The sequence below is a fragment of the Eurypyga helias genome, unplaced genomic scaffold (genome assembly GCF_000690775.1).
Source record: "Eurypyga helias isolate BGI_N326 unplaced genomic scaffold, ASM69077v1 scaffold22027, whole genome shotgun sequence".
Taxonomy (NCBI): Eukaryota; Metazoa; Chordata; class Aves; order Eurypygiformes; family Eurypygidae; genus Eurypyga; species Eurypyga helias.
In genome coordinates this window covers 26,882-38,094 of record NW_010261394.1, presented here as the reverse complement: position 1 = coordinate 38,094, position 11,213 = coordinate 26,882, and the positions used below count along the sequence as shown (strand labels likewise).

At 34.7% G+C, this 11,213-nt stretch overlaps 1 protein-coding gene across 1 annotated transcript; it reads left to right on the top strand.

The window, feature by feature from the left end:
* The first annotated feature begins 284 nt into the window (after nt 1-284).
* TSPAN19 (tetraspanin 19) lies at nt 285-9,886 on the top strand. The gene is made up of 8 exons (XM_010155365.1): nt 285-350; nt 443-515; nt 1,620-1,750; nt 2,689-2,763; nt 4,846-4,956; nt 7,222-7,365; nt 8,682-8,765; nt 9,812-9,886. Exons 1-8 carry the CDS (start codon nt 285-287, stop codon nt 9,884-9,886), a joined length of 759 nt encoding a protein of 252 aa, XP_010153667.1.
* Nucleotides 9,887-11,213: the final 1,327 nt, after the last annotated feature.

The following is an 11,213-nucleotide window of genomic DNA, read 5'->3' as shown; positions in this document are numbered from 1 at the left end:
TGCTGCCTCCAAATGTCTTTAGTAGTTAAGAAAAAGAAAAAACTAAAAAAAGAAATACATGTGTACAACATAACAGTAGAAGAGATTGAGACCAGACATCATCTTGATGCTTCTGCTGTTGCTATTATGTTTTGTTCAATGTATCAGGTGACTGTTTAAATTTATAAAACATCATCTGAAAAAATAAATCCTGTTGTAACTGATAGGCTTAGTTATCCTTGTTTTATATGGAACTGAATATATGATTATGCTTTCAGCTGTGCTTCAAAACTGAAAAGAGAAGAATGAAAATAAGAGATAAAATATTAATGCAGAAGTACTACTTGAATGTCTTCAATGGAGTTTTTTTGGTAAAAGTTCTGTTTTCTTTTTCATATTTAGCAGCTTCAAATTAATTTTTGAAAAACATTTTGAATTGAACCAATAATGCTTCTTTTTTCAGGCTCTGGGTCTTATGCTTTTTACATTTGGCCTGTGGCTTTTATTTGACAGAAACAATTTATTCAGTGTGTTATGTGAGTATAAACAGATTTTTTCTTTTATTTCAAATGGCGGCAAGATAAATGAACAGAAACAGCTATAGGATTTGTTTTCACAAGGTGGCAGTATTGGATTGAAACAGATTATTTTTTGTGTTGGGTGTATTTTCCATCATTAGACAGCATGGTTACCAAAATAAGGGAAAATACATATCAGTATATCTCAGTTTATATATGTTTATAAATTATACAATTGATTTAGTTCTCTTGGTGTATGGCTGATAGATGAATCACTGAAATATACGTCAGCTCTATTGATCTTTTCTTTATATAAATGCATTTGGCTTGCATTTGACAAGATTTTAGGTCCTTTAGGTGGATAGATCCTTTAGGTGGATAAATCCTTTAGGTGTATATTTGGGTGGGATGAAGACAAGTTGGAGCTTGGGTCTCCCCATATAGATATTCCTTTCTCCCATAGTGTCTATCAAATGGTTTCACAGAGATGTAAGTTTTGTGTCACTTAACTGCAGCTGTGCTCTTAAAGAGTTGTCTGCCTTGACTATGCCAAGGACCATCAGCTCCCAAATGGTAGTATGGGAACCATCCAATACAGTAATTCTGGGATGAAGCATTTGAGATGGAGGTAATGAAAAACCCTGCTACTTTCCATATCTATGCAAAAATTGTGAAAGGGGAAAGTGACCAGTCACAAAAAGGGAAAAATAGTATTGAATATGAGTCTGGTTTAATGAGAACTATAACTATGTCTGTATAGGATGTGTACATATGCTACTAATATTTGTCAAACAGAAAAATTCTGTAAACTTGTGATTTTTCTCTTATTTCATTATGTGTTTCATACTGTTCAACTGAGTATGTTCTGTTCATATCTCATATGTTGTCACCATCCTGTGAAATTATGAAAATGAAAATATATCTTTTTTTCTGTGACTGTAGAAAAAATAATCATAATAATGAAAAAGAAAGAATATCATAATAATGCCCTTGTATCATTCTACTATTTCCATTCTTTCATTAATGGCATTGTGAAGATTTAAATGTTTTTCTGGAGTAAGTTTTGTAAGTGGAAGTCTCAAAAAAGAAGAGCAGTGATAGTATGAATGCACTGTGTTACAGTTTCTTCAGATGAGAACCAGCTAGTGGGATATATTTCGTCTATGTTACTTGGAACTGGATCTGTTATTACTTTTACATCAGCCCTGGGCATCCTTGGAAGTGTTAAAGAAATCAAATGTCTACTAGTTACAGTAAGTGTGAAACAAACCAACTTTCTCATGAAATGAAAGGGAGTTCTGTGTGCACGAAAAGTGATCCTGTTTTGATGTTGTGATTTCCACATACAGTGTTTAACAAATCTGTAAGAAAGTAATTATACATTCTCATGATCACTTTGATTACACTTTTTCCTTTGTTTTTTGTTTATTGTCACCTTTTTTGAGCAATCTGGTTTAGACTATGTGAAAGATGAAGCAGAGAACTGTTCCACTGATTCATTTGTTAAGCACTATGAATACTATTTGGCACATCAGTGAGAGGAATCCAGGTACTATACCCAGGAATCTTGTTCCTTTTTCATTACTGTTACTGCCCTGGACATGTAGTGTTTGCTTCACAATTTATTTGATTATGAAAAAGAAAGAAGTGTGGAAGTATCTAGTTTGGAAGTATCCAGTGTGTTACTAGCATGGAAATATCTAGTGGAAGTGTGGTACTAGCATGGAAGTATCTAGTACCACAATATCTAGATTCTGTGGGTGGAAATTTGGTCTCAGTGAAAAATGAAGAAAATCAACTATTTTTTAATTTTGTTTGTGCATCTTATAGCTCAAAGGAGTCCTTGACTAGGCATGAGACTTAGGTACCATGATAATTCAAACAGAAAATAATGAAATAAGGGTTTTTGCTCAGTGAAGCACAGCTGCTTAACAACAGCTTTTGTTCTTCACTTTCAAGAAAGTTAGGGCTTTGTCTTTAAGCCCAAATTAGTGAGTTGTGCTTTGCCTGAAGCCTGCCTCTTAGACTATGATGTCACTTTCTAAGGGTTTCCAGGAAAAAGTGTTTCTTATTTTTGTTGGAATGACTCTAAATAATAGTCATGAAGGATTATACATGGGCTTCCAGAATTTTTTATTGCATTGCTCACTTGTTCAATAGTATGTTTATACATAATTTGGTTTCTTTTCAGTATATGAGTTTTCAGATCCTGTTGTTTGTTACCCAGATGGCAACTTCCATGCTGATATTCATGAAGAAAGAAGAGGTATGCAAATAAATTATGTGAGGCTGCTGATTATTTCAAAATAGTTTCTTGCAATTAATTAAAAAATTTCTGATACTCAGTTTTCACTATATGCTCTATCAACACTTGTTTGAACTTCAGTATCCTTCATGTTGACCAGGAATAGTAGAAGATGTGGAAAACTTAACTTGAGGAATTCTTCATGGCTCAATAGTTGTAAAGGAGAGTGCATGGAAATATATTTCCCACTTCTCCTCTGCAACAAAACTTTCCTTTTCAGGAATGTGGAATCAACAGTGTAAAGGACAGCTTTATTCTGTTTTGAGGGGTGACTCAGAAAGTCTCTCTTATCTGGACATCAGCAGTGGTAGGAGAAAGCATTAGATGTTAACCTGTGCCTCCTAGGATGTGGTAACAGTAGTCTGCTGTGCAATTGACAGTAGAAGACACTCTTGTCATGACATGCAAAGTACGTTTGTGAATTACTAATTTTATTGTTTGAGGTCCAAGTAGAGGCCTAACACAAGGAATATGTATCTTTGCTTTTGACAACAGAAAGCAACAATAAATCCCAGCATAGTTGTTGTTTCAAAACTTTACAGCTTTGAAACTTTATTCAGCCATTTATTTTCTACATATAGCAACTCCAGTATCTTGAGCACTTCTCACAGTATTATGTGGAAGATCCTGGTCTGGTGCTTTCCTATTCCATAATTTCAAAATCTGTGGTTTGAGAAAACCTCCCATGACACTGATCTCATAAGGTTCGTACAGTTCTCCTGCTGCTATTCAGGCAGGGCACAGCACAAATAAATCAGTTTTACTCCATCAAAGTGAATTTTTATCATCAAAATTTCCTCATTATATGTTAATTTATAATGATGGAGTCCTCCCTGTTTTATGTGATGGTTTTACATATTGAAATATTTTAACTGTCGGGAATGATGCGTTCTGGAGTCAGCTATTTGTGCTAGGAAAATTGGTTGAAAGATTACAGTTGCATTTATTTTACCTCAACTGTAAATGCACTTGATCTCAACCTTAATTAAGTGTTGCTGAAGTATAATAAATGATGGTAACATTGTCTTTCACTGTGAAAGATTTTGAATTTTGATTTTAGGATGGCTGTAGCAAGGGGAATGAGTTGGAGAAGCTTAATTTTTCTCTTGTTTTGCAGTGAATCCTGTCAGTGTCCTAGAATCATAGAATCATAGAATCATAGAATGGTTAGGGTTGGAAGGGACCTTAAAGATCATCTAGTTCCAACCCCCCTGCCATGGGCAGGGACACCTTGCACTAGACCAGGTTGCTCAAAGCCACATCCAGCCTGGCCTTGAAGACATCCAGGGATGGGGCATCCACAACATCGCTGGGCAACCTGTTCCAGTGCCTCACCACCCTCTCTGTGAAGAATTTCTTCCTGACATCTAATCTAAACCTCCCTGATTTCAATTTATACCCATTACCCCTTGTCCTATCACTACAGGCTCTTGTAAAAGAGAAGTAGTGAAGTTCTCCTCTGCGTGAATTTTCTGCTACTCTCTCTATAATCCTACTCTTTGTGATCATCTTGTTCATTTCAGTTACTGCTGAAGGTGTATTTTAACAGTCTCAGCAAAGATGCCTAATCTAGGGTCAACATGGGCTGCTAACTCCCCTAGCCCAAAGCAATACATGTCCTGGCCAGATTGTATGGTGTTCACAGAAGTTTGTATCACATTAGCTGTACAATCAATTTTGGGTTTGTGCTTATTATTATATGGTGCTGTGCTTAATAGAAATAAGTATGACAGGACAGATGAGGTACATCTAAACTATGTTCCCTGGTTGTTCTGGCTCCATCTGGGCTAATCACCTTGTCTCTGCCTGCGGTGTGTATGTGGTATGGTTCACTTCATTTATCTTCTCCTTTTGCTCTCAGCTTTCTCATTAGTGCAATGGCTATGACATGTCTTAGATTATATTTGGCAAATTGATTAGAATGCTGTTGCTTGCAAAGTAACCCTTGAAGAAACCTGAAAATCAATAAAAGATCAAGGATTGTACTGTCTGTTCACACTCATCAATATGCATATACCAAGTGCTATAAATATTTATGAACAGGTACACAATCAATGGAACAACAGAATTGATGAAGTTATTTCTGAATACGGGAATGAGAGTCTGGCTGAGCAGGAACCCGTGTGGAACATTCTGAATGCGGTGCAGCACAATGTAAGGAAAAAAGCCCACAGAATATCATCACCAAAAATACTGCATCAACAACAACAAGAAAAAATTTATACCAATCTGAATTTACTTTAAAAAAAAACCAAACACCTTTAGTAAAGGGTTAATTCTTCAAGGCTCACTGCTTGTATCTGATGTGGGTGGGCAGATTACTTGCTGTTAAATGGATTATTATGTGTGAGACCAGGCTTTTAAAGGACTTGTCAATGTATGTAGGAGTAGACAGTTCTGGTCACTGAAGTTTACTGCAGATGAAACAGATGATATCTAATATCTTTGACAGTGCTAAATATTGTAAAACACTTGGTCAGCTTAGGTCTTAGGACTGACATGAACCATATACAAGCAGAAATGCTATGAGGTCAAAGCAGAGTTCCTACTGTGAGAGTGTTTGAATAGGTACTACACAGAGACTGTCTCAAATAATGCTTAAACCCTCAGATGAGCTTGGAAATCAATACTTGGAGTACACATACTTAAATATTAATAATAATATTTTTTGTGGCCTGGCAGCATGTAATTTCTTTCCTTTTTCAGAAAAGTCCTTAAAGCATTTGCATGGGATCAATTATTTTGGAAGTTGTTAGCATCATTTTTGAGAGTGGCTTGCTATCCACCCTTCAAATTAATTCCACATCATGAGCTTTTAATTACAAACACTACAGCTTAACAGTTTAATATGGCTTAATATGCTCTTATATACCAGCTGTGATTCCCTTAATATGACTTCTTGCAGAATCGAGTTATATAGTTCTTGACAAATGGTGAAGATAATTTATGATTCCAGATAACTCACGAACCATATGTCTAGACTCAAGATTACAAATGCATTTCTAATGTATATTTAAAACCCGTTCTTTGAAAATCCAGTCTTCTCTCATTGCATTCATGATTTCTCCAGTGATTAATGGTGACCTCATGATGTCAATGGTCTGGCTAGGATATGTGTGGGTACACTTGAGCTTAGTTTTATTGAACTATTGTGGGAGCTGTGTTAGGTACCCACCACCTATACTGGTGGACATGTTTAAATTGTTACATATGTCAGTGCTCTATGGATATTTTGCTGATGGTATCTAAGACAGATAAAAATAAATCTGCCAAGGTGAACTGTAATCACCCTTTTGAATAAAATACTGCCGTCCTGTACTGCTTAAATCTGGTGGCTTTTTTTAAGTGAACCTACAGAGTTGTTGAAACTGAATGTTTTTACAGAGAAAGAACAGTTGTGGCCAAGTTACCTAATTTTTCAAAATTTAGAAGCAGCCTAATTTGGATTGGCTCTTTAAAACATCAAAATAAGATGCTTTTGCTTAGCATCTCTAGGTTAAAATACATCAGCCTTTTCATCCTACAAAACAATAATTTCTGCAGTTTCATCTTGATTCAACATGTAAAACTGAAATTTCCTACCTTACAAGAATTCTGTTCTCCAAGCTGTTTGGTGATTTGGTTTGTTTTTGTGTTACTGTCATTGAAATAGATTATTGGAAGGAGCTAGCTGATAATCCATTTTAACAGGGCACTGTATTTGCTTTGTGCTTCAAGTTTGAGCTGTGTGTTCACAACAGATCTATTGCTGCTAAAAACCAAGTTGGAATAGGGAGACTTTCTAAAGATCTCTCCTATTTTTGCAAATATGACATCAGAACTGACAACGGAATAACTTAAGTTTTCAAAATCCAGTTCTCATTTCAATTTTTAGATGAGTGTCTGTGGATTTATTTTTATTTACTGTTTTAGAAAATCTGTCATCATTTACTCCATTCATTATGAAACAACATTCTTTATGTTGTTTCCAATAATTTATAGATTTCTTTCTTCTTTTTGTTATCATTCACAGCAAGGATATCCTTAGTATAGCTTACTGCTTACACACAATTTCTACCCTGAAATTACTTAGGTTAAGGGTGATAGTCAAAATATTTTGCTTTAATCCAGGTTTGTAATTTTTTTTTCTATTTGCATATGTTCTAAATAATTAGACTCTAAAAGAAGGTTCCTTTCAAAAGCATATTTTAAGATCATATTGTTCTTAAATCTGGACTATATAGGGCATATAATGGGAAATGATATATACACAAAGGTGAATCATCTCCTGCAGAAACCTCTCTCTACTGAATACAGAGGGCAACTGTCCAGCTAATCTAATCAACTAACTAATATGTAGGACTCGTTGGGATAAAAATTCCTCTGTATGACAGGTTTTTTAGGTGTTGGAGTTACCAAGTTAAAGGATTTCTATTCTAGATGGAATGCTGTGGAAGATACAATGTCACACAGTGGGAAAGGAATAAAAACAAGGAAAATAGTACTCAGATCCCATGTTCATGCACAAAATCTCATCTGAAGAAATGGTTCTGTGATGTCCTGAGAGATTCAACATATAATATGGTAAGAAATAAAAAAAACTTGTCTTGAAGAATGTAACTTTTGCTACAAAATGGACTGTGGAAAAAATATACAATACATGTTTTCCACCAACAATTGGCTTACAAATGACAAAGTAGTAATGATATTCATTGTTTTGTCTTGGTCATGCTGAAGTCTTGTTTTTTACTCATCAGGTGTCAGTCATGTAGGCAGCTCTAAATTAAGGATATTTGAAGAAAACAGGAGTTGTGCCTGTCACAAATCAGTATCACAGGGACATTTACTAGTGGTTTAAGAAGTAGTAAGCATCTTGGCATTCAGAAATTCATGCTGTGCACATCAGTGATGACAATGGAAAGTGACAGCATATAAGAAGTATACAGTACATTTTCTTGCAATTACTATTCATTACTTACAGAATGACAGGAACGTCTCCAACTGTTTATATTACCTGTTTCCAGAGCATCCCTAGTAGTTTACAGAATAAGAGGAATGAGCAAGACATTGAAACATGAGATGCGTTTCCCAAGACCAGTTCATATTAACATTTACATGTCTTAATATCAAGTCACCAGTTTGCACAGGACCATCAGATTTCATCACCTGATAACAGAAAACTGAAGCAGAGAGATACATATTATTTTATTCTTTAAACACTTAATAGGACTAACCAATGAGAACAAAAATTAAATGGGCAAAGATTGTTTCTTGACAATGCAGAATGTTTTCAATTAACATCTGGTATTGTCTTCCTTTGTGCATCACTTTGGAATAGTTCCCTGTTTCTAGAAACTCCTGTCATTATTAAAAGATCACTTCAAATATAGAAAGCATTTATTTATATGTTTTATTACCATTTATAGCTATTTTAAGTTATTTAATAATTTATAATTTCTTTTTAAAAGCAATATAATAAGTATAGACTGTAATCTGGAAAATATGCACGTCCATTTCAGGATGCAAAATGCATGAGAATCAGTGAAAACTGGAAAATATTCTTTCAAGCATTCACTTGTAAGATAATCTCTCAGTTATACTTACATAAAAGGAAATTCCTTTTTGATTAAGTCACAAGCTCTGGAAATTTTCCATACTAAAATATCAGATTTACTTAAGAACAATCTGTTTAGTTCAGATAATTTAAAAAATGTTATAGCTAACTCTCCGTAGTATACATTACTGCTGTATTTGCTTTCTGGCAATTAAATATCAGACCCCATCATAACATGCAGAAAGTTATATTCTATATATATTATAAGTATGTGTTTATAAAGGTGCAATATGAATTCAAAAGTTGAAATTATTTTTCTTGAATCTGTTCATCTGTACTTGCTTAGGGATGCGGAGAATATTTAAATACATGGTTTGAAAACAATGTTTTGATCTTAACTGCAATTACTATCAGCCTGCTAATTACACAGGTAAGAGTACTTTTAAGCAAAAAACCCATGAAATATTGATATTCTGCTGTGGTAAAAATCAGTTCAGTGCCATTTGGGTTTGGCACACTATCCTAAGTTTTGTAAAGCTCTCCATCCATTTGAATTAGAAGTAAGATCAAGCACTGTTTACCAACAACTTCCATATATTTAAGCATCATGTTGACTGAAATGTTTGACTTGTGAAAGCAAATGGCATTGCAAAGACAGGAAGCAGTTAAAGACAATGTAACATCTGGGGAGCAAAAGACTTGTACTGAACCTAGTCCATGAAGATGCTCAATCAAGAAGCATAAAATTATGAAACACCTGACCTCACATATCTATGAGAAAATTTTATTGGGTAAAAATGGATAAAACTTTCAATATCAAAACAAAATATGAATAATTGCAACAAGAATTGATTGTTCACTCCACAGACACCCTGAAGGTTGAGTACCATCAAGCAGGCAGAAGAATTTTTGATAATATGTAAAATTCTGAGGTTGAAAATGAGATTAGTTAATTTTTATTCAGAGAATTAAAAGTATGACCTATTTTACCTCTTCCCTATATAGTATCTACCCATGGAGTTGTGTAGTAAAAACATTCTGGCTATGGAGTGGACCAGTTCAGTGATGAAAATGTTTTTTATTTATACTCATCTAATCCACACTAGCATAGTACATGAGTGTCCCATGATCTTCAATGTGCTATCACTGACACCTTCTTGTCATGTGGGAAAGAGCTGTTATCCTCATTGAAGAGGTTAACACCCAGATTCATGGGACAGTGAAACACTTAACTGAATTATGTGCCACTTGAAATAGATTTCAAGACACTTTTCTGGATGTGGACCTAAGTGACTCAAGTGACCTCAAGGTCACACAGCAAGCTTGTGCCGGAGCAGAGAATTCAGCTTGTTTCTTCAGGCACATGTCATTTTCCTTTATATCCTGCATAGGAGCCAGGTTAACAGTCAGATTGGCTCAGTCATCAGTGAGTATCAGCACTTTGTTGTTTGTAATTCACCCTTTTTCCTTTCCCAGATACTTTTGATCACACTAACGGGTCAGCTATTCAGAAACATCAGAAAGAATAATATTTGGCCAAATGAATCATGAACTCTTCTGAGCATTGCTGTGGTGCAAGAATGAGCTGATCCATACCTGTGACAGTCAACGAAATTACTGCCACTAAAATTTGTATTGGGGGTCTACATATTGTAATCACTAGGATATTGACATTTGGGGTTTAATATGTTTGTTTATTGTTCATGGCTATGAATATGGCAATATGCTACAAAATTAGGCGTGTTAAAGCCATTTACTACTGTTTAATAAAAATTCCTGATAAGCTGAATATTAGTTTCACTGATTTCCGGAACAACTTGTTCAGAGTGTTATAAATAGTACTGTATAGTATCCCCCACTTTGAAACAGAAGGAACCCTTTGTCATATTCAGTGGAGAAACACATTTACTAAACCTTGCTGATCCTTCTTTAGACCTTTACCTTTCCTTCCAATCGTTCTCTGCTTTGTTCTCTGTTGTGCAATTTAATCCTCAAGAATTTCACTGTGTTTATATGTATTGGACTCTTCTCAGCTCTTTTTCAAGAAGTGTTGTAGTAGACATCTTTTGTTCTTGCTGAATGGCTCTTACCATTCGTTTAATCAAATGGCTTCAGTGGTTTAGGTGGAATAAGCTTGAAACTCTAAACCATTCTTTATCCTCTGAGCAGTGAGGTGACTTGGCATATCTTGAGGAAATCTAAGGAAGGTGTGTTATTACAAGTGTAGGTGGTAGCACTGTTTATTTTTTGCCTAAAACTTCCAATTTCAGTAACCCATTTTCTGATGCTTATAAATTTGGGAAGTTTTATTTATTCCATTCCAAGTGCCTGAATTTCTTATGTAGAGAACTTCAAATAAGATAAATGTGCCAACTCAGAGGTCTACGGCGTGCTTGGAACAGAATCTGAATTCCAAACTTGTATTTTTTGTTCTGCTACCAGCAAAAATCTAAGGAACGCAGCAGTGAAGTCTCTCATCCCATATAAAGGTTTATCTGCATTAAGAATGGCAGATGCCTGTTACTATGATGTTTGTGATGGATTAAGGCTTTAATCTTGTTCATGATATAATTCAGTCTAGGATTACAATCTGAGGAGTATATATAAATAATTTTTCCTGTATTCTTAATTTTGCAATTTATGGAATACTTCAGAAAATTAATATCAAGGATCTGAATTTTAGTTCATAATTACCATTCTAAAATATAAAGATGACCTAACTTCACTGTAACAAAGATTAAGTTTAAAAATCCCAACAACCTGGTATAAAATAGCAGAAACTACTTTTTCATTAGAAAGTAGATCCATTTCATTGAATAGGTCTGTGATACAGACCAAGATATAGTAACTATTTTTCACTCACTTCTTTCCATGCATC